Source organism: Populus nigra, chromosome 9 (genome assembly GCF_951802175.1).
Source record: "Populus nigra chromosome 9, ddPopNigr1.1, whole genome shotgun sequence".
In the NCBI taxonomy this organism is placed as follows: Eukaryota; Viridiplantae; Streptophyta; class Magnoliopsida; order Malpighiales; family Salicaceae; genus Populus; species Populus nigra.
In genome coordinates, this window is record NC_084860.1 from 12977341 (window position 1) to 13001162 (window position 23822).

The following is a 23822-nucleotide window of genomic DNA, read 5'->3' on the forward strand; positions in this document are numbered from 1 at the left end:
TGGCTTTGTCTTAATCAGTCATATGATTACTTCTTATAAAAAGCAAAGGCTATACTTTAAAGATCAGTTTTACATCAGCCTCATTTATCTTCTAAGATTTTATTCCATAATAAATGCATGTAGGCTGAAATCTATATAAAAGGCCTTAAGTCTAAGTGGAACTTTTTTTTGTTATGCAAATGTTTCTTGCATAAGAGCCTTGTTTTTTCAATTTTTCACAATAATAATATATTTTAGCCTAAAAAACACATCTTCAGTGGAGGTTTTTCCTCGACCTCATCACCAGGTATAAAAGCAACGCTCATCTATAGATGTATTATTACACCATATCCAAATATAAAGATACCACACCATTTGATATAAAGGGTTATCACAATAAAATCTTAAGAGACATCTCAGATAACTCCCCAGTCATCTTAGAAAGCATCTTGGTTGATCATCAAGCTACTATTTGGCATCAATATATGTTTGAACGGTTCACATACTCGAAACAATATGTAATTCTTCAAAGTCTCAATTGATCTAAGTAATTCTTTAAATAAGATGATCATAGTTTAAACTCGATGAGTCACATCTATAAAGCATTTGATCTCCTTAAATTACACAAGTTAATTATTTTATCTTAAACTGAGTGGACCTTACTTTGAGATATGAAGCAATTAATGATGAATAAAATCTAGGTATTACTATAAAACCTATTGGATTGAAGGGATTATACAGGTCCTAATAAGATAATACTTAACGGATAAAAACTTAATGACATTTCATGAAACAATATCCTTTAAGATGACTGATATCCCTAAATTCATAAAACAATACCCTCGAATAAGGTGATACACCTGAATCTATAAGACAATATCTTTAAACATGACTTATACTCCCAAGTCTAACTATTACACCTGGATGCACCCGAATTCCTTATTCAAACATGATCTACGAGCCACCAATCACAATAACAAGACTTATCTATATTAGATGAAGTCATGCTTCTTAGCAACATATCCCCCAAATACCAATCATGTTATTATCATTAATAGTCAATCGACCATAAATCTTATAACTAATTGTCACTTTAGATTTTGCTCTTAAGAAGTCCGAAAATGAAGGTGATAAGTACATTGATCATTTCACCCCTTCCATGTGCATACTTATGTGAGTTCAAGGCTATATAAATAATGTTGATCCTAAAGGTAAAGGGGGGCCATGGAGAAAAAAACCTGTTCTTCTTTTAAGTTTTCCTTTCGTTAAACACTCAGAACACAATTTCTTAAGACTAATCCCTGATTCAAGTTCAAATCATAAAAAAAAATAAAGAAAACAAACGGCATCAGATATTTTCATAAAAAAATAAAAGATTAATTGAGAAAATAAAAAAACTGCAAGTGAGTGAATAAGAGAGTCCCGGACCCCAAAATATCAAAAACAAAGGGAGGGGTAAACCCTCGAAAACCAGAGAGAGAGAGAGAGAGAGAGAGAGAGAGAGAGAGAGAGAGAAGCCTTTTTTCGGGTTTGGTGATCGTGGCCTGCTGCCTCGGCAGCTTCTTCCTCCTTTAAAAAATGCCTCAATTTTTAATTCCAACCCTTCCCCTCCTAGTCAATAATCCCTAATTCTTTCTTTCTTTGGCCTACCCTAAAAATATAAAGAAAGAAAAGCAAAAACAAAATAACTACGATTCGTCTCGTCTCGACTCGATTCGTTTCGATGCGATTCGCCTTCTCACGGCGGCTCTGGTGGTGGTTGACGATAAGAATCGACATCGTTTCAAATGAAGAGGAAGAAACAACATCATCGATTTCGTTTTGCTATTAATGAATGGGCGGGTTTCAGCTGCAAAAATTGCAAATGAGTTGGCAACCGAGTTTGCTTAGTCAAAAACGAAAAAATGGTCCTCCTTTAGGGTTAAAGAATCTCGGCAACTCTTGTTATCTAAATAGCGTCCTTCAGTGCCTCACTTACACTCCTCCTCTTGCTAATTTCTGCCTGCGCCTCCAGCACTCCTCTCTCTGTAAGCAATTTTCACTTTCAATTTCTGCGCTCTCTCTTCTTTTTTTTTCTCAATATTTTTGTTAATTTCGTAAAGATTTTTTCAAGGTGATTCCGTTGCTAACGGAGATAGAAAGAGAGACTGCCCGTTTTGTATTCTCGAAAAACGGATAGTCCGTTCACTCAGTTTGGATCTCACGCTTGACGCGCCAGCTAAGATTCAAAGCTGTTTGAAGATTTTTGCTGAGCATTTTCGCTGTGGACGACAGGAAGATGCTCACGAATTTTTGCGGTATGTGATTGATGCGTGCCATAATACGTGTTTGCGTTTGAAGAAACTCAGAAGGAAAGGGATTGAGAACGGTGGTGGTGGTGTGAGTGTGGTTAAGGAGATATTTGGAGGCGCATTGCAAAGTCAAGTGAAGTGCTTGTGTTGTAATTATGAGTCGAATAAAGTTGATGATATTATGGATATCAGTTTAGATGTTCTGAATAGTTATTCGGTAAGAGATGCAATGCAAAAGTTTTTTCAGCCAGAGGTTTTGGATGGGAATAACAAATACAAATGCGAAAAGTAAGTTGTTTTAATTTATTTGTTCTTTTTTGTGTTTGTTGTTGCTGTTGTGTTTGAGAAACTTTGCTTGTTTAGATGTCAGAAACTAGTGGCAGCTAGGAAGCAAATGTCAATACTTCAAGCGCCAAATGTTCTTGTTATCCAACTGAAGGTGGGTTTTAACTTTCCTTGATCCTGTTCTTGTTGTTGTTATTTAGGTTTTTGGTGTTTAAAGTTGGCTGTGTTGCTGCTTTTGAGTAATGAGAGTTATTGTTGGATTTTGGTGTTTGCAGAGATTTGAGGGCATATTTGGAGCGAAGATTGATAAGGCCATTGCATTTGAAGAAGTTTTGGTTCTTTCAAGCTTCATGAGCAAAACAAGCCAGGTACTGATGATTTGATGGGTTCAATCAGTCTGTTGAGTAGATTTGCGTGGTTGGACTTAGGTTCTTTACGATGAGTATAGTTTGTTATAAATGCACTTCTCATTGTTCGATATGTACAATCTGTCTGACAACACCCATTGACCTTGTTTGAAATTAAATTAAGTAAACTATTAGACTTGCAATTTCTTGATGAGTAAACTGTAGATTATATCATTATCATATTTTTCACATCACCTAGAATTTACAAGATTCAAAAACTTAATTAATGGGCTCAGACTTCAGAACCAGGCTTTAGCTGGTGGAGTTGCATTTGCCTGAAACAGAAGGCTCTTGCAGTGGTTTCAAGTTTTGGATATCCTGTTATTTGCAGAATTGAAGTCTTAGACATCTTTATGCTAGACTCTGTCTTAAAACAGTGGAGTTCAGATTGAATATGTATATAATGAGAAGGGAAACACAAGCCCCTAGCCTGTCATGAGCGCCATTTTATGGATAAGACAAATGAGCACCATTCCATGTGTGGTTATTTTCCATCTCTCTTCTTGAAATATTAAAGCAAGCAAAAACCAATCTGTGGTTCCATGGGCACCATTCATATTCCATTTGCTGCTGTACTGTCATAAAGAATGTTATTTCCAATTAAAAAGGAAGGCTGAAAAAGAGAAGACTCCTGCTATGCTGTGTATTATTTTTCAATTATAATCTCCCTAGTCCCAACAACATCATGATACCTTAAATCATCTTCAACTCCTCTAGCACTGCCATTCCATTTTGTCTGTATGACTTTGAACTTAAGCAGAAGAGGACCATATTTTGTCAATGCTTTGAGCTTTTTAATGTAATTAATTGATCAGAACCTTATGCTGCATAAAGGCAGCTACTTTTCAGATAAAACTGAATGTGCTTTTACAGTAGAAAACAAAATTAACAGATATTACATCTGACCGAAAGACAAAATTCATTGTCTTAGCATGTGTGCTTTCTCTGTTGAGATCAATTAATTGGTATTTAAGTATCTTATTTATGATTTTTCTTTTAATTTACAAGATTTGGTTACTGGTGACAAATTGACAATAGAGAGAGATTTCAATTTGATGGTGACTGCCACCTCCCAACAAATAAGAAAAGGAACAATAAAACTGTATAGAAAAAAAGCTACCTGATTGGCACACATGTAATCCATAGTTTGCATTGACTTCGTTTTGTTTTCTTTTTTTCTTGTTTGTAATTAATCGTTATCAATATTTCTTCTGGCTGATTGTTCTCTCTCATGACTGCATATAAAAATGATAAGGCAGTACATATATTTTTTGGGGTCCCATATATATAGAAGAATTGATGGGAAGTCGAAGTACATTATGATATGTTAGTTAAAGTAATTTCTTTGATGCAATGCTTCATTTATGATTGAAACTCTAATGTTTAATTGAGCTTAAGGTTCATCCTTACTATAGCTGTCTGTATCTTGCTATGGCATATTCTATATATATTTATTTCTCTCTTCCCTTTTTAATACATCACAGGACCCACAACCCGAGTATAATCTTTTTGGTACCATTGTGCACTCTGGATACTCCCCGGAATCTGGACACTATTATGCATATATAAAGGTCTGTTTACTGGGTTTTTTATGTACTTTATTATTAATTTTGGTTTGTGCTAGTTATAAAAGCAGCAACTTCAATTGTTATTGATGTTATTTCATTGTTGTGTGTGCAGGATGCAATGGGTCGGTGGTATTGCTGCAATGATTCATATGTGACACTCTCTACCCTGCAGGAGGTCTTGTCAGAGAAGGTCTATGTTCTCTTCTTTTCTCGTACTAACCAAAGGCCAGCATCCTCTGCCTCCTCTTTTGCTTCCTATGGAGTAAAATCACGCGAATCAAATGGATGTGTGGAATTTAAAAGTTCAAAGGGTGCTGTTCCTCTGAAATCATTGCCTACAAAACCACAAGTTGAACAATCTTCAAAAAAGGATATTTCAGCCATGTCTAGGATTGATAGAGTGCCTTCAAGCCCACTGGTAAAGTCTAGCATTTGTGGGAACTCTGGATCCAAAAGTACCCATCTATCCGTTAATGGAAAAGTTGATCATCTGAAGGGTCAAAACAAGGGAATGAATGGGAATGTGAAAGAGACAGTTCATGTGGAGAAACGTGGCAAAGATGTGTCAACAGTAACAAGCAGTAATGGTTTTGAAAAGCATACAAATGTTGATGCTGTAGAAGGTGAAAACTGTCATGCATTTGCAGCAGCAAGTGAAAATGGTCATTCTCAAAATGCTGCTTTTAATTCTGTAAAGCCCCTTGTCTGTGACAGTAATGGTACAACAAGTAAGGTGACAACAAGAAGAGTACATGATAACCTTGAATTGCAAAATGGCAGTATGGAGTGTTGTGCTGACATTTCAGGTTTGAAGAGAAAGCTAAAGGAGGACACCTCCATTTTGCTTGCGCAGGATTCTCAATCTCTAGCCAAAATTGAAGAATTTAAAGAAGCGTATGTTACATTATACGTAATCTATTTTGAAGTCTTATTTAAAACTGATTAGCTTCTGTGTAATAACCTAAATTTCCCAATTTATATTGAAGTTTATTTTGATTGATGTGTGTTTATTAAATTTTGTGGTTGTGATTATTTAGTAATTTTAAACTCTCAAGTTAGATCCTGATTGTGACTAGTTGGATTGAAGCTGTGTTGGACTTTTAGATCTTAATACTGAAGCCTAGTATTCTGATGAATTTCTTTTGAAATCGTTTCATTGGTGAGCCATTTCATGAATCAGTTGTTGAAACTGGATGTCGCTACATTAAACATTATTTGGGTAGTTGAATGTTAATTATGTGCTTGCTAACCATTTTGGTTAATCATCTTTACTTACTATTTTTTTTGCTTGTTTGTGTGCTTCTATATTCTGTTTCAGCCTCAAGCAACAAGCATCTTTGATTTTGGGATCATGCGGTTTTTTTGATAAGGTTTATGATTTTATGCGTGCGAGAAAGAGGTTGTGTGTTCATGAAGCAGGAAACAAACGAAGTGGTACTGAATTAAAGTAAGTCTCATTTAGTTTGATTTTCTGTACAGTTTGATTTATGTTCAAAGCTTTGATGCTAGTAATTTCTCTTCATATTCAATGTCACCAGAGAAACATGCAAAGCCATTAGTAATGAGAGAAATTACTAGCATCAAAGTTTTGTAGTAAACTTGTGCCATTCCTGTCATGTTTCTCTGGTGGTTGCATGTTTTGTACAATTAAATAGAGTTATCTAAATAGGATTAATGTTATGGCTTTAAACTGGTGTTCCCTTTGGTCTGAAATGCAGGAAGTTGTTGATTGCAGATGCCAAGAGAACCTTTATTTCCCAAATACCTGAGTCATTGAAAGAGGACCTTGTCAAACGCCTCCAGTCATTTAGTCAAGAGAAACGGCATTTGTCAGCAGTTTTGGGGAACTCAACTGGTAATTGAGGTTTTTTTTTTTTTTTTTTTGGTTTTTCATTTATTTATGTGGAGTCTTTTTATCACAGTTTGGCTGGTTGCATGACCATAACTTTTCTGCTATGATATTTTTGCAGTCTCTTGATTTTGTAGCTGGAGGAGCTTGGTGTATAATCTGTATCACTAATTGATGTATTGACATAGATGCCTGTTCTTGAGATCATAGCTGGGTATCTGTTGTGGCCTGTATCTTTGAGCAATTGCTTGCAGTGACAAGAGGTCATTATCTTGTCTTTTTTATTCTTAATTGCGGCAATATGTATATACTGGTAGATGCACCATTGTTGGTGCTGAGAAAGGCTGGGTTCAAAATCTTGCCAGAAATTTTCTTCCTTGAGGCTGTAAAGTTGATTTTTGGCCGAGAACGAGTCAGAAATCCTATAGATTTTGTACCATACCTTTTTTGACTATATTTTAGCATAAAATCCTCATTTTATGGGCGCATTGCATTTCTTTTAGTAAAAATGTGGCTGGATAGTCCTTGAATCCATACACTATCTATGAATTTGCCCTTAAAGCATGGCATGGTTTTATTCCTTTAATTGCCCTCCCGCTCCACCTTCTTTGATAACATTGATGCTTAATTAGCACATAGGTGTCCTTTTTTTTTATTATTATTTTGGTTTTGTCATGCATACATTTTGATCGCTTTTTTTTTTTCTGGGATGTGCATCTGATCTGAGGGCATGGATCTGTTGTATGTTGGCTTGTTGCACGCCTAAAATCCTTTTCAAATTAAACATTTTCCTTGGAAGCTGAATATGAATCTGGATTCTGGAGGAAAGAGGAAGTATCATATACTATCCTTATTTGGCGTTAGCAATTAGAGATGCGTCGAATATACAATGATCATGGGGAGTCACGGAGACCTAGAGCGACGTTGCAGGTAGCTGTCTTACTTTTGGCTAATCTATTTGGAAGAGTGATGTTACCATGCATCTAATTTTATTTTATTTTATTTTTTCATTTGTTGCAGATAGAATTAAATAAAACTTAAGTGGAGGGATTATCTTAACCGAGTACAGATTTATTATTACTTTTTTTTTATGTCAGTTTCTATCAGTCAGGCATTTGATGATTATTTATTTTGTTGGGCACGTTAATCTGCATGTCTTTGGCCCTGACATTATAATATTGATTTAAAAAAAATCTTGATTTTTTTTAGTTTTAAATTAATATATATTGTGTTTTTAGATTTTTTTATGTATGATATTAAAAATAAATTTTTTAAAATAAAAAACATATTATTTTAATATATTTCTAAAAACAAATACTTTAAAAAATAACTTATATTTTCAAATTCATCTCCTAAACCAGGGGTGAACCAAAAAACTAAAAAACCAATAAAACCGAGAAAACTGGAAAAAAAAATAACTGAAAAAACTGAACCGAAAAAAAACTGATTAAAATTTTAAAAAAACTGGTCAGTTTGGTTTGATTTTGGTTTTATAAGCAGAAAATTAAAAAAATCAAACCGAATCAATTCAAAACTGAAATTGAAAAAAATCGAGTTAAAATCAGAAAAATCATGTCAAATTGGTTTGAATTGATTTTTACCTTAAAAAATAAAATTGAATTGAAACTGGTTGGTTTGATCTAGTTTAATTTCTGTTTTAAAAAAATTTTAGTTTAATTATTCTTTTTGTATAAAAATTAAACCGAACCAAAAAATTCTAGATGGATTAAGATCCTAAACACAGCAGGCCCGGTTTATGTTTTATTTGACATTTATGTTAAAACAATGGATGGTTTGCTTCAGAACCAAGCGAGGGCGTTGAAATTGGTACGAGGATACTAGTACTGTCAAAATGATAAAAAGAAAAGAAAATAACACAAATTTTTTTAAATAAAATAAATAATAATTGAAAAAATAAGAATTAGATTTGATAGATAAAAAAATTGAATGGTGATGAAATTAAAAAGTAATTTTATTTTTATAAATTATCTTAAATAAAATAAATAATGATAAAAAGAATTAAGATTAATTTTGAAGAAAAACAATTGAGGAATTGTTTGTAAATTACATGTGTCGCTGATTAGTGAAGGGGTTATTGAGATGATTTAAATGCCACCTCGGAATCCCATGTTTGATTGTTGGATGATGTGCACGTGTCAATTATTCACGTTTTAATATCTGTAACACACATGTTAACAATTTTTTTATACAATATTTATATTTGATATTATTAAATTATCATGTAGCCACTGAACAAATTGAGGAGTCTTTTTTTGCAAGTTTAATAATCCTTTTGCTTTCAAGTGTATTAGCATTATTTTATTGTGCAAGAGACAAAAAAAACCCTAAAAAAATGGTTTCTCTCCAAAGTAAGCTTTGTTTGTTTTTTATAAGGAAGATAAAATAATACAAATACTATTTCAATCCATAAAAATAATAAAAGTACTGTTTTCTTTGATGGCTCTTACACGGTATTTTTTTTTAATATATATATTTTGGGGCAAAATCAACTTTCAAAAACGTAAAGCTGGAGGAAAAAAGATCTAGATGACAGAATTCGCATAAGCGGGTTTCGTTTGGACTCCCTGTTCTTTTCTGTTCTTTTTTTACCCCTTCGATCCACAATCTCATTTGTTCTTGACGTTTTCAAACACTACAAGAAAAATCTGACATTAGTCAAATTGTAACTAAGCCAAGACTTGTCCAAACTCCACAAGTTTTTTGTTGCGTTCCCTGTCAAATTGTAAGTAAGCCAAGACATGCATGCATGGGAAAGTATTCAGTTATAAATATGGAAAGCGAATACGAAGTGGTGTGATAATAATGGCAGAAGAAGTGGTATTGCTGGGTTGCTGGGCTAGTCCTTTTGCAATGAGGGTGAAAGTTGCTCTGGCAGAGAAGGAAATAGATTATGTGTCCCGAGAACAGAATTTGTTCAACAAGAGTTCTTTGCTTCTAGAGATGAACCCTGTCTACAAGAAAGTCCCTGTTTTGATCCATGAAGGAAAGCCGATTTGTGAATCACTCATCATAATTCAATATATCGATGAAGTTTGGAAACACAAAGCTCCTTTATTCCCCTCCGATCCCTGTGAGAGGGCTCATGCTAGGTTCTGGGCTGACTATGTGGACAAACATGTGAGCCATCCTTTTCTTTTCCTCTCGCTAGTTAATTTGTTCTCCTTTATTCAACATATCGGTTTTTTTTTCTCGAAACCTTGTTTTTTCGGAAAATGTCCTCTTCTCTCATTGGAGAACATACTAGACATTAGGCATATGTAATGGAGGATGCTCTTCCTCCCTCTAACTTCTCATATATTGATTCCAAGATGCGAAGTTTTGACACTTTCAAATTTGTAGCCATGATTCTTAAGCAACTAATCACGTCAAAGCTCAACACTTCTTCACCTCTATAAAAACTGTCTGATGATAAAAATGAACGGGCATTTGCAGATTTTCCCAAACGCGCAGTTGTTATGGGCAAGAAAAGGTGAACGCCAAGAAGCAGCGAAGAAGAGTCTCATAGAAAGCTTCAAAGCATTGGAAGGAGAGCTTGGAGACAAGCCCTACTTTGGGGGTGAGAGTTTTGGTCTAATAGACATTGCCCTTATTCCCTTCTTCAGCTTTTTCTACGCATTTGAGACCCTCGGAAGATTTTCCATGGAAGAGGAGTGCCCCGAGATCGTGGCATGGGCCAAGAGATGCTCGCAAAGGGAGACTGTTTCAAAGTCAGTAGTGCTCGACCAGCACAAAGCTTATGAATTTGTTTTGGAGCTCATGGCATGGCATGGGGTTAAGTGAGAGAGATAATCCGAACAATGAATTATACAAAGAGATAGCGATTCTATTGAATAAAGCCTCTTTTTTTTTTCTTCTATTTTCTGGGAGGGCTGATCTTTCTCTTTTAAAAGTATTATAAACATATATTAATTTATATATGATTCTACCATCAAAATTGAATCGAAGGTTGGCATAAAATGGGCCAGTGTGTGTTTGTCCATAACGTCATTACATTGTACATAGCCTAATAAATATGGTCATCGAATATAACTAGGGAATTGAATTTGCCCTTGAACAAATAAATAATTTTGGACCTTCAAAATAGGCAGCCAGCAGTGGATATTATACATATATTAAAAGAAAAAAAAGATGTTTTCTTGTAGAAATAGAATAATTAAATTTTTTCTAATTTTTTACTTTATTTAATGTGGTGAAAAAATTGTAATGTTTTGTTTTTCTTTTTATATAAGAAAACAGGTTTTTCTTATAAATTTATTTCTCTTTATACTTGGTATTTTTATTAATTCACACTTGGCCTATTTATCATAATTCATTTTTCTTATCTACATTTTTTATATATATTTTTAGTGTTTTGTTTCTTAATTTACACTTTTTTTTGAAAAAAAACCATTATTGTAGAAATGGCACAATTGAAATATTCTCCAAAATTTCTACTGTAAAGGTGGCAAATTTTTAATTTTTTTAAAAAACAAGTTTTTCTTAATTTCTCTCTCTTTATACTTGAAATTTTTATCATTTCACACTTGATATATTCATTATCATTTTTTTTCTTATCTTCATTTTTTTGTAATATTGTTTTCGGTCCTTATCTTCACGAAAAGATAAGATTTATGAGTTATAAATATACTATGAAACCTTCAAATCAAAGGTTCACAATCTTCATTCTCTACTACACATATATTTTCAAAGCATCTCTCTCTACAATATTATTATATTTTCTCTCTATAAAAAAAATATTTATTTAAGCATTGAAGAGTCTCCACCTCCATTAAAAGAAACCTTTTGCAAGTACTAACCATAGCTACATCGACATACCAAGCCCTAAGCATAAGCTATCAACTGTCTTCGCTAGTAAGAATTGATGAGATTGCTAGAACCAATTGATTAACCAATTATCCAACTCGGGAGCCCTATTCTTAGGCTATTTGGATTTTTTGAAACTTTATCACTTGTAAAAAGACAATGACTTCTTTGCTCTTATATAAGATATATAAGAAACTAAAATGCCTTGATGATAAGGATATTTTGATCTTTTTATATGACCCATTAATCATTAAGGAATTGACCGAGAGTATATATATCTTTTGTGATTCCTTAAATACAGTAAAACGACCAAAATGCTCTTAAAATTAAAAAATAAAAGTAAAAATTACCCTCAATGCTTTTTTATCTTTTCACAATGACTTTATTTTTTTGTATTTATAAGGTAAGTTAAGAGGTAATTTAGTATTTGACTAAATATAAAAAATAAAAAATAAAAAATAAAATGCATAGTGAAATGCTAAAATATCCTTGTAATCCAAAAAATTAAAAATGGCATCAAGAGACTTTTTTTTTGTATTTTCACAATATTTTAGAGGACGATACTTAATTTTTACAAGTTTAATTGAATGAAATCAGGGGCAAAATTACAATAAAATCAAAGTTTAAGGACCAATTAAGGGTCAAAGTGAAGAAATTCAAGATTAAAGACCTGCCTACAAAAGGCGCATAACATTAAGGGCTATACCAAACTTTTTCACGGATTAAATTGACGACAATCAAAGTTTATGGCTTAATTAGGAATTGAATAGAACAATTAAGAAAACAAGGATTGAGGGATTTCAATTGATTTTTTAAAAGGGTTTAATTGCATAAAATTAATTAGTTTTGTCCTAATTAAGGATGTTTGAGCTTAAATTGGAACGACAAGGACTAAATTAAAATTTATCAAATTCCTAATTAGAAAACCCTAGTTTTTAGAATTTAAGCAGATGACATGTCACTTTTTTTTAATGAATAAACTGAGTGACATATCGACTGTCCCTAATTTATTGTTTTTTTCAGCCGAGAAAACTGATCGAGTTACCACCTTCAAGTGAATAAACGTGGATCTTCGACCACGTTAGAGGCTCTAACCATTACAACTCAACTAAGAAACATCTCCTCTATAAGGATCAGCTATCCTTATCACTTGTTTATACCTCATTTGACTCACTGAACTCAACAACATCTTGCCCCTGATCAACCTTTATTGTATTTGACAGTTTTAAACTGATTGATGACTTACCTTCTTATCGATGAATGCAAAGTTCTAGAACTCCAAACCAGATGAGATTTGATCTCTATGTTAGATATACATCCTCTCTACATGGTATATGGTTTGTTTAGCTTCAATAATCTTATATTTGTCACGATTGATTCATGGAAGGTGCACCCTTATTAGCCATTTTTTATCAGGTTTCCATTATGAGGTTCCCAACATTTTCTAAAAGTTCTAAGAGTTTGTTAGACATCCAGGGGAGGGAAAACAGAAGAAGAAGAGAGAAGAATGACTTCCTAACAGATTAGAAAAAGAAATCCCTTATGATCTAGTTTCGGAAAACCACCTTCAAACCTATAAGTGGTTTCACAACCACTTGTCATTTTAGGGCTATAAAAGGAGAAGAAATCATATAGAAAAAAGGGTAGGAATCCAAGAGAAAATCATAGAGAAAAACAAAAATAAATACATAGAAATTAAGAGGGTACCTAAAATATAATTGAAATAAAAGTTATAAAGATTGATTTATTGAGAAAGAAAAGGTGGAATCTAAATTGAAAAAAAGTTGAAATTCAAGAAGAAAGAAGTAAAGAATTCAAAGGAGAAAACCACATTCTCTTTACAAGGTAAACTTTCAAACTCTGATGAGGGGGTAGAGCTCAATGAGGACACCCTCTCTCCCTTCTGTTTTATCTTTTTAAATTGCTACTCAAAATGATTATTAAGTATCCTTTGAAGTCATTTTCTAGTTTTAAAAACTATTAAATATTTGTTTTGAGATGTTAAGTATGCTTTGAAAATAATTTGTATTATTCAAGTTTTGTTGGATTTCCTTGTTTAATATGTTAGAATGTGATTATAGTATGCTAAGTGATAATGTATCATGTTGTTTTGTATACTTGAATGTTTGGATAATCATTTGTAAAACTATGACAAGTTATGTTAAGTTTTGATATTGTTGTGGATTAAGTTGTTTTATGATAACTTGCTGGGTTTGTTGAGGTTGTAGGCATTTTGTTTAAACTTCAAGATAATAAGTTTAATCAATAGAACAATGTTTATGCATAGAGAATGCTATTTTTGCTTATTGTCATTATGTATTTTGCTTATTGTTTTGCTCTTAATCTTGTTGTTTTGATGGTTCAAGCAAATTGTGTTGAGCATGTTTAAGTTTTGTTGCAAAGCTTTAATTGTTGTTTATTGGTTTTATACATTTTCTGGGTTTAAAGTCTTTACCGGGCATGTTGTAACCCAATTTTGGCATTGGCTTTTAATTTAATTTTACAGGGTTTAAAATGTAAAATTAAAATATTAGAGATTTATTTCGATGAAAAGTGTGATTTGTCAACTTGCGTGAAAATTAGAGATTACAATGTGCTTTTGTCATTCTATCTTTATCTTCAAGATAATCAATGTCTTCAAGATAATAATTGTTATTCGCTTTTAAATTTGATTCTTAATCAAATTCAAACTTCAAAGAAGAGAATGAATTTGATTGAAACTTGGTTTTTCATACGTGATGAGACTCTTGCATTATAAATACAAATATCAGTGTATGTAAAAAGGGTTGCACTATAAATACAGATATCAGTGTACGTAGAAAGGGAGGCAGAGGAAACCCAGGCCATTACTATAAACTCTAAAAAAAAAAAAAGATATTTACAAAAAAAAAAGGGGGCGCGGCCGAATCCTTGGCGCTGCTGCCCCCTCCCCCCAGCTTCTTTCCTCCTCTACTTCCCCAGTCACCAAGAACAGACAGAGCAAGGCCTCCGTGGTTTTTCATTCCACTCTCTGCCGCCGCCACCCCCCTTCAACTTCCAAAAGCCACCATATTAGCCTTCGGCCAGTGTTGCAGAAGACCCTCGTCTTCTCTTCCCCCCCCCCCCACAGACCATGCAACTGACAATCATCCACCAGCATTAACGGCAAAGTCTCCTGCCCTGAGCAACAATGACATTCCCGGCCATGGCAGCCGAAAGGGAATATCCCCTTACAGTGCACAACTGACCAAACCGTCAGCTCTTCCTCACGTCAACAGCAACATCTCGTCCAGTCCACAAACTACTTCTTCCTCAGGCTGACAGTTCCGCCAGCAGTCCACCAGCGCAGTTTCTTTTTGTTTCACTCGTTCTCCACAGCATGACCACTCCATTCAGCAGCGAGAGTTCTTCATCAACGCCTCGTCTCTGCAACAGGAGGCAGAACAGAAACGAAAGGGGAGGAGAAACAGAACCAGGGGAAAATTTTGGTCCATTCAACCTGCAGCACCTCGTGCTTTTACCACCATCATCTTCGTCCTGAACGGAGAAGACTGGACAGAGCAACAGAAGAGGGAGAACAGAGGGGGAAGAACAAAACCAGACGGACAGAGAAGGAAGAGGACCGAATGGACAGAACAGGCGAGAGCTAGAGAGAGACGGACATGGATAGAGGAAGCCACTAAAGGGAAGGAGTTAAAGACAGAGGAGCAAAAAAAAAAAAAGAAAACAGCAAAAAGTAAAGGAAAACGAGAATAAGAGGCATAGTAAAGCAGAGGAGAGGAGAACAGCCGGCCACCACGCTTCAGTTATCATCTCCGTTCCTGCATTGAGGTAAGCCCCGCTTCCTTTGCATTTTAATTCACTGCTACAGTAGCAGCGAATTATAATTCATTGGGCAGGCATGCGTAACGCACGCCTGCCAACCAGCCAGAGTCAACTAGAGCTGGAACCAGCTTACAAATAATAATAATAAAAAAAATAAATACAAATTAAAAAAAAATATGTGCATGTAATAAAAAAAAATTTATTTTATTGATTTATTCACTGCTATCAAAGTTAGGAATAAAAATACCGAATTAAATTTATTTTATTTCTCAGTTACGTAATATTTACCAACGCCAGAGTTGTAAGTAATCCGTAGTTGAATATTTACTAACACCAGAGTCAGGAATATTACAAGCAACAACAATACAAACCTTCATAGCATACACGAACAAACATTTAGCAATTTTAGACAAAATCAGCAATGCAGCTTGTCTCAGGTAGGACGTTTAAGGGGTGATAGCATCTTTCCTTTCGCGTAACCAGTCCCGGACCATAGAATTTCTGTTGACCAGTTAGGGTTCCTAGTGACCATAATACTAGATGACGACTCCTTAAACAAGACATTTTCCCTAAAAGAATAAGATGCCAGATATCTGTTTTTGTTTTCAATCGAGAGGTAATTTTTTAATTGGTTGCCGCGATGTCCGGATATGACTGGACATTTTTGGATTCTTATGCTTTATGGGTTTCACATTCGTCTATTGAAGATGGTCTTAGATCCATGTTTTGCATATCTTTTTGATTAATTGTTGGCTCTTGCAAATGCCTTTTATTGACCATTAATTTAGGATCTTAAGGGTTTAAAAATACTTAAATCATGACATTTGATTTTCAGTTTCTTCATTTTATATTTTTCATAAAATCAAATAATTGTGACTTTAGGTTGTTTGTTGTGATAATCAGCTCCAAAATCTTACTATACTCAACCCCAAAATGTTGCTATACTTTTGATTGTACATGTTTATGTGTCTTCGATTTGATGTAATATGTTCTGAAATTTAATCTTAGTTTCTGGGTTTCATATGAGTGTTCATCAAGTTCTTGTGTAAATTTGAATGTTTTCTCCTTTTTTGATCTTTGTTATTTCTTTTCTAGTTTTAGGTCATGTTTATGAGTTTGGGTTTTTGGGTCAAGAAGCCTAGCTCATGTGGCTGGGCTGAGTCCATTTATGCTAAGACAACATTTAGTTGACTTAAAATTCTTAAAAGAAAAAACACCATATTTTATTTTTATGGCGCAACACAACCTTAAAACAATTTTTAAGCCTATGATTTTTGGTTCTACTAATTTTCCAGTAGTGTTTCTTTTCTTATTTTTTTTTATGTTTTTGCCAAACAGATCTCAAATATTTTTCAGAAATTCTGAAAAATTTTAAGGACCATTTTAAATTATTTATGGATCCCACCTATTTCCCAACCATTTTATTTAATATTTGGGTTGTAGACTTGTATTGTAAGATACTGATCCTATATTAAACACAATTGTTTTTCTTCAAAATTTCAGAAAAAAGTTTCAAAAAAAAAACAAAAAATTTCCTATTTTGAAAAAAATACACTTTTATTTGTGTGCAAATGACCAAGTTTCTAAAAAATAAATCAAATTTGCATAATTAAGCATATTCAAAATTTCAAAAATAGTCCTTTTATTTTGCATGCATTTTGAATTTAACAACTAGTTTATTAAAATCATGAGAATTTGTCTTATATTTTAAAAACATCAATTTTTTTAATATACGAGATTATAAAATTATAGGTAAGATGTATTCCTGATAATGAATAAAAAGACAATTCTTTTTCTCTTTTTATGTTTTGACTTTAGAATGACTAAGATTTTAACCTAATAAGATATGGACTTTCTTATAAAAGAAGATTTTTCTTAAACATTAGACAAATCAATGGTTAGAAAACATAACAATATCTTAGTTTATATCAAACAAAAAAATAATGTAGTTTTATAGGTATGGTAAACTTGGGGTGATGAGTTTTTCCCTTGCACAACTAGTCTACTTACCTGGACTCTCGTAAACAATTAGATTTTCTAGTGACTATAATACTAGGTGGCGACTCCTGAACCTTTCAAATCATAATTTTATGATTTTTCAAACATATCGAAAATCCCCCACGATTCAAGAACCATACCTGTCGTCCGATGTTGTGCACAACAAGACCGCGAGGAACAATTGTTTTTTTTTATTACTGTGGGTGTCTGGGCTAGTTTACGCCCACCTCGACTAATTCCATGCAGGCCCTGAAGTTAACGACCATGTAAGCCTCCAGTGGCCCTGAAATATGTAGGACTTGAACTAATGACTTTTAGAGAGCAAACCTAGAGCCTAACCAGTTAATCTACAACCTTAACAATTGTTATTTGCTAATGCATTATGTTGTTTTTTGCCATTTTTGGCCGGTCCTTTCTGTCATGTCGGGGTGATTCTTTTGAATCTGTAATTGGATTGCTCGTTCTGTCAATTAACAAGTTTCCCTGCTTAGAAGATCAGAGTTTAATATCCAAGAACCCTTTATTATTATCAGGCTTAACCAACCGAATACTGTTCCAGAACAATTTAAGAAAACATAAAATGCCACAATAGAATGGACTTGGATACACTCTCCATCTGCAGTATTATATATTTATTCAATCCCCAGTTTCTGTTTGATCTGCAAAACGACTTCATAAACCTCCTTTTGGTCACTTAAAGACTTGGAGACGCTCTCCTTTTGCAAGCATCTCTCACCCCACTCCACGAGGTTAGGGAACTCGGCTGCCATGCTCCAGTTTCCTAGGGTCTCAAAGGTGTAAAAGAAGCTGTAGAACGGAATAAGTGCCAAGTCTATATAGCCAAAGCTCTCACCCCCAAAATATAGCTTGTCTCCGAGTTCTTCTTCCAAGATTTTAAAGCACTGAATCAAGTCCTTCTTCGATGATTCTTTGACCTCACCTTCAGATGCCCATAGATTCCTTCCAATAGGATAAATCTGGACGAAACCTCTTTGCATGTCAATACTTCATTAATGTTTCCTTTCAAAAACTAAACAGAGTAAGACAGAGAAAACAAATTTTGATCAGTACTAGGAACTTACCTTCTTGTCGATGTAGTCAGCCCAAAACCTGGCATGTGCACGTCGATAAGGATCAGAAGGCAACAATGAAGGTTTATGGCTCCAAGCTTCATCAATATATTGAACTATGACCATTGACTCACAGATGGGTTTCCCATTATGGATTAAGACAGGGATTTGCTGATGAACTGGGTTCATCTTGAGAAGAGTAGAGCTCTTGTTGCTCAAGTCCTCTACCTTAGATTTATATTCTATTCCCTTCTCTTCCAAAGCTATCCTCACCCTTGCTGCAAAAGGACTAGCCTTCAAATCCAGTAGAACTACTTCATTAGCCATTTGTTGCACAGGAAAGAAGAAAGATTTTTCTCAGTAATTTGTTTCCCTTTTCAATTTGCAATGTGGAACTGAGGCGAAAACAAGAATTTATAGCAGAACACGAGACCTTTGTGGAGTTTTCAGTTTCCCTTGTGCTTCTAGGTGCTTCGCTTTTGTTGTCATTGCTTGCATCAGAATGGTCAATATTATTGTTGACAGGTTGGGATTTTCCTGGGAAACCTCCTCGCAACTATGAGAGTAATGTTTTTTATATATATATATATAAATAAAATGCCACTTAAATATTTTAAAATTAGCTAACCTCAATCATATTTATTTCATATATAGTAATTAAATAATATTTAGTTACATAGTTAATAATCTTGAATATTATAAATTTAATAATTATAAATATTCTACATTAACTATCAATGGAGGAATGGCAACTTATGTGGCACACGTGCGCACATCACCAAGAATATCTTACTCGGGAGACCCGCATGAAAACAAATTTGATCCCCTGCCGATATAGTCTAAATTCATCTGCTTCTTAATAATTTCTATTGGCCTGTATAAAGTGTGGCCGCCATGCATGCTGGAAGAGAAGAGAATTGGTTTCTTAATTATTTCTGCCGGTATCAAAAATTGATATTTATAATAAAAAATAATATCTTTCCATACTAATATACTTGTATAATTAGAAAGACACCCTTCAAATTAATTAATCTTTTAAAAAATATCTATTTCACATAATATCATATATATAATCTAAAAAGTATGAGATTTTGTTATATTTTATTGATTTAATGTAAAATATAACAAAATATCTTACTTTCCTAGTGGCTGCAGGAAATGCCATCCAAGTAGAATCCTAATTTGAGAAGAACTGAAAAATTAAAGGACTAACCTGTACTTATTCCACAAATATGAAACGCGGCAAGGTAGGACTCCACCAGCACCTATCAGACCCAATTAGGAAAAGAGAAAAAAAGTTTCGAAAAAGAAAAAGAAAAGCAAAATAAAATAAAATAAAATAAAAGGGGAGAAGAAAATGACGGGAAAAAAAAGACAGCAAAAAAAAAGAGAGAAAGCATCAGTGCAAAAATTGCTCCTTCGAAAGACCCTTCAACACTTGTAAAGAGGCCAATTGTAAGCATCAGTGAATGTTAAATATATTCCAACCAATGTTGTGTGTGATTATTGTGAATGAAATCACTCAAATTTCAATTGCCAAATATGAAAGCCTTTTGCTAAACCAAATTTCAAGGAAATTAATTATATGTCCAATTTCTAATGTCGAAACAATCCTTATTTAAATATATTTAGATAGTATTTGTTTTACAGGTTCAATAGCTCTTTAAAAAAATTTTGGATTTTTTTGCTTTAAATTCGTTTTTTGATATTTTTGAATTGTTTTGATATGCTCTACCAAAAATATTTTTTTAAAAAAAATATTATTTTGATGTATTTACAAGCAAAAAATATTTTGAAAAGCGACATCAACCATAATCTCAAACACGCTATTAATCTCGATTGAAGAAATCACCCTAATATTTCATAGAGCAACCATTACAAGATTCCACAGTTTTATCGACGGACACATTCCGTCGGTATAAGATTCAGAGTTTGTTGGTAATTCTTTTACCAACTAAATCACCGACGGAAAACGTCCGTCGACATAACGTTCGTCGGTAATACCGTATTCCATCGCTAAGGTTGGAGGTAAAAAAAAATATTACCGATGGTTTTACAGATGGAAATTGCGCACAAAAAAAACTTCCCATTGGAACATTATTGAGGGATTTATTCCGTCGGTGATAGTGGCATATATAGTAAATATTTTTTAGCTATCGATGAAAGGTCAATGGATGTTCTCCGTCGGTAAATTGTCAGTGAGTGTGCATTTCCACCAAGCTTCTGTGAAATGCCGACGGATTATATCTGTCTGTAAATTCATCGGTGATACATTCCGTCGGTAAATCCCTCGGTAGGTATTTTTAATTTTTTTATACGAATAATTATATAATTAAATTCGAATGTTAAAAAGAATTTGGTAGCACCTCCCCTATACTGAAGACTACCCAAACTTTTCAAACCTGCAAATATTGACAATAGCCACAACCAATTGACCCCATCTATACTAATCTTGTATATAACATAACATCTATACAAATAACATCTATACTAATTACAAGGTAAATTCAACAATAAAAATTAAAATTCTACAAATTATTCAATTATTATGGAAATACAAACAATAAAATATATTCAAAAAATTCAAAAAATAAAACTCTAGACTAACAATTAAAATTAATGGAAATAATTAAACACAAATCATGCAATAATAGAGTAAAATTGAGAGAAAATAATTAAATTTATTCCAACATATTCAATTACTAATTACAAGGTAAATTCAACAATAACAATTACAATTCAACAAATTATTCAATTATTATAGCAATACAAACAATAAAATATATTCAATAAATTAAAAAAAAAACTATAGACTTTAGGAATGAAATATGCTTACTTTACTAATGTGTTTATTTCAAGACTTTATCTACATTATAAAAATACACCAAAACAAAAAAAAACATAACAAAAATAACAATAGTTAGAACAAAAAAAAAATATTAAAGTAAAATGAAGTAGAGGAAACACATACCTTTTAATTTACTGAAGATTCAAGTAGAGATTACAAGCAAAACAAACAAAAGTCTTGAAGGAAATGAGAGGAAAAAAATCAAAAATGAAAGGGGAATAATGGAGCAGATGAAAAAATAAACTAAAGGGCGGTCGCTGGGATTTATAGCACAGTTTTACCGACGGAATCACCGAAGGGCATTAAAAAAATATTATTTTAAATTATTCCGTTGGTAAGTTTTGAATTTCGCACCATAATTTTTAATTACCCTCTATATTTTTCGCAGTTCGTCGGTCATTTCATCAGCAAATATATGCGGTCAGAGATGCATTTAATGCCCCGCCCTCGGAATTCGTACTGTCCATCGGTGATTTTGTTGGTAATTGTGACTTGCCAACAAAATACCGACGGACTGGAATTCGTCCCAAAGTCATTGGTGATGAAATGGCTACTGTGAAATGCCGACGGACTAGAATCCGTTCGCAAAGTCGTCGGTGATGAAATGGCTACTGTGAAATGCCGACGGACTAGAATCCATCCACAAAGTTGTCGGTGATGGTTGTGGCATTTCCAGTGACGGTACTGTGAAATGCTGACGGACTGGAATCCATCTGCAAAGTTGTCGGTGATGGTTATGGCATTTCAGTGACGCTACTATGAAATGCCGACGGACTGGAATCCATCCGCAAAGTCGTTGGTGATGGTTGTGGCATTTCCAGTGACACTATTGTGAAATGCCGACGGATTGGAATCCGTCCACAAAGTCGTCGGTAATGGTTGTGGCATTTTCAGTGACGCTATTGTGAAATGCCGACGAACTGGAATCTGTCCGCAAAGTCGTCAGTGATGGTTGTGGCATTTCCAGTGGCGCTACTGTGAACTGCCGACGGACTGGAATCCGTCCGCAAAGTCGTCAATGATGGTTGTGGCATTTTCAATGACGCTACTGTGAAATGCAGACGGACTAGAAACCGTTAGTATGGACGTCGATGATAGTGTAGTATGCAAGAAAGATGATGTTTATATTGCCTATTTACCTTCCTGCAAACACTTAAATGATAAACTGTCCTTCGCACAAAACAATAACAACAGTGCTAAACAATACAAACTTATAAAATAAATATTTCATGTTACAAAATATATCATCCATAATATATATTACATGAAAAAAATGTTTTACACATGACTTCATTATGAAAGTTAGTCAAAATTTTCTTCTTCGTCGTCGTCAATTAAATAGTCATAACCTTCATCGCATTCTTTAATATGGATATCATCATCATCATCATCTTCATCGACATTTGCTAGTCTGCTAGAGTTCAAAACAACATTCAACTCCTCTGCGTCAACATCAACAAGACTATCATCGAAAACATGAAAATTTGAATTTTCTTTCAAGTTAATCAAAGGAGCAACTTGATATGGTTCAACCAACTCATTAACTTGAAAGACTTCATCTCGCACACTTGTGTCTTTGTTCTCATCCTGAACAACCACGACACGACCCCTGGGTTTTGTTTTTAAAACGGATAACCAATCAACTCTTAATCGATCATTTCTAAAGGAAGAGGTGTATGTGTAATAAACTTGTTGACATTGCTTTGCTAAAATAAAGACATCGTTTACGTTGCAGAGTCTATCTTCTGAGTTGATTTCGAGCAGACCATAGTGTGAATCCACTCTGATTCCTCTGTCAGTCGTGTCATACCAATAACATTTGAATAAAAACACTATATTTTGCTCGCTATGATATAATAGTTTGACGACCTCTTCTAATCTACCATAGTAGTCAACTTCTAACTCACTACTAGTCGATCCCTTAACACAAACACCGCTATTGTATGTCTTTCTTCCATGCCCATATTCTTTAGTATGGAACACATATCCATTGATAAAATACCCGTTGTAGCACTTAACTTTTCTTTCAGGGCCCAAAAGATACTTTGCTTTACCCAATCAAACCAAAACCAAGAAACTTCTGCTTACCTGATTGAAGATCAAACACAATGTCACCGTACTCTGATACAACATCATGCAATTCTTCACTAGAAAGACACGGGGATGCAATATCCTTCTCAACTTTGCTAACAAAAAAATCTTTTCTGTTCTTTCTGTACCTATGATTTGGTGGCAAGAAATGACGATGAAAGTAAAAAAAAAAAAAGCTTTACCTCCGTTTGTTAGCATGAATGCCTTGTTGTTTTCCATGCAATATGGACATGCTAGTTTTCCATGCGTGCTCCAACCAGAAAGCATTTCATAAGCTGGAAAATCAATGATAGTCCACATTAAAGCCGCCCTCATAACAAAATTCTATTTCCTCGATATATCATAAGTCAAAGTTTTGAAGGACCACAATTGTGCCAACTCATCAATCAACGGTCGAAGACAAGCATCTATATTCCGGCCCGGGCTGCTCGGATCGAGTATGATAGTAGATAAAAACATGAACTCCGACCTCATACACATTCCCGGTGGTAAGTTATAAACCATGAGTTTGACCGACCAATAAGAATAAGGAGCAGCAAATGACCCGAATGAGTTGAATCCGTCTGTACATAACCCAAGACGCACGTTTCTTGATTCAGCTGAAAAGTGAGGATGCACACTATTAAAGTGTTTCCATGCTTCAGCGTCAGAAGGATGTACCATCACTCCATCAACCACATTATGTGATTAGTGCCATGTCATGTGCTCAGGAGTCCTTGGTGACATGAATAACCTCTACAGTCTAGGTGTGATTGGGAAGTATCTAAGTTTTTTATATGCCACAAGAGTCTTTCCCCTGCCAGTTCTA

The 23822-nt window shown here is 34.0% G+C and overlaps 3 protein-coding genes across 3 annotated transcripts; 2 read left to right on the top strand and 1 right to left on the bottom strand.

Moving 5' to 3' along the window:
* Positions 1–1410: 1410 nt before the first annotated feature.
* LOC133703513 (ubiquitin carboxyl-terminal hydrolase 25-like) lies at positions 1411–6867 on the top strand. The gene is made up of 9 exons (XM_062128092.1): positions 1411–2006; positions 2093–2558; positions 2634–2709; positions 2831–2923; positions 4447–4533; positions 4643–5424; positions 5849–5977; positions 6249–6385; positions 6501–6867. Exons 1-9 carry the CDS (start codon positions 1814–1816, stop codon positions 6506–6508), a joined length of 1971 nt encoding a protein of 656 aa, XP_061984076.1. The 5' UTR covers positions 1411–1813; the 3' UTR covers positions 6509–6867.
* Positions 6868–9181: 2314 nt separating this feature from the next.
* LOC133702577 (probable glutathione S-transferase parC) lies at positions 9182–10180 on the top strand. Its single transcript, XM_062126885.1, has 2 exons — positions 9182–9517; positions 9833–10180. The coding sequence occupies exons 1-2, from the start codon at positions 9203–9205 to the stop codon at positions 10178–10180; spliced, it is 663 nt and encodes a 220-aa protein (XP_061982869.1). The 5' UTR covers positions 9182–9202.
* A 7323-nt stretch (positions 10181–17503) lies between these two features.
* LOC133702537 (probable glutathione S-transferase parC) lies at positions 17504–18470 on the bottom strand. The gene is made up of 2 exons (XM_062126839.1): positions 18088–18470; positions 17504–17982 (listed from the first exon to the last, which is right to left on the bottom strand). Exons 1-2 carry the CDS (start codon positions 18400–18402, stop codon positions 17638–17640), a joined length of 660 nt encoding a protein of 219 aa, XP_061982823.1. The 5' UTR covers positions 18403–18470; the 3' UTR covers positions 17504–17637.
* Between the last annotated feature and the right edge of the window lie 5352 nt (positions 18471–23822).

What these genes read in the sequence shown, in the direction of transcription:
- LOC133703513 (XM_062128092.1), top strand. Translation starts at nt 1,814, where the DNA reads ATGGGCGGGTTTCAGCTGCAAAAATTGCAAATGAGTTGGCAACCGAGT. An exon ending in TTCTTGTTATCCAACTGAAG is followed by an intron (nt 2,710 to 2,830) that starts GTGGGTTTTAAC and finishes TGGTGTTTGCAG; the next exon opens with AGATTTGAGGGCATATTTGG. An exon ending in ATTGAAGAATTTAAAGAAGC is followed by an intron (nt 5,425 to 5,848) that starts GTATGTTACATT and finishes ATTCTGTTTCAG; the next exon opens with CCTCAAGCAACAAGCATCTT.
- LOC133702577 (XM_062126885.1), top strand. Translation starts at nt 9,203, where the DNA reads ATGGCAGAAGAAGTGGTATTGCTGGGTTGCTGGGCTAGTCCTTTTGCA. An exon ending in CTGACTATGTGGACAAACAT is followed by an intron (nt 9,518 to 9,832) that starts GTGAGCCATCCT and finishes GGGCATTTGCAG; the next exon opens with ATTTTCCCAAACGCGCAGTT.
- LOC133702537 (XM_062126839.1), bottom strand. Translation starts at nt 18,402, where the DNA reads ATGGCTAATGAAGTAGTTCTACTGGATTTGAAGGCTAGTCCTTTTGCA. An exon ending in CTGACTACATCGACAAGAAG is followed by an intron (nt 17,983 to 18,087) that starts GTAAGTTCCTAG and finishes GGTTTCGTCCAG; the next exon opens with ATTTATCCTATTGGAAGGAA.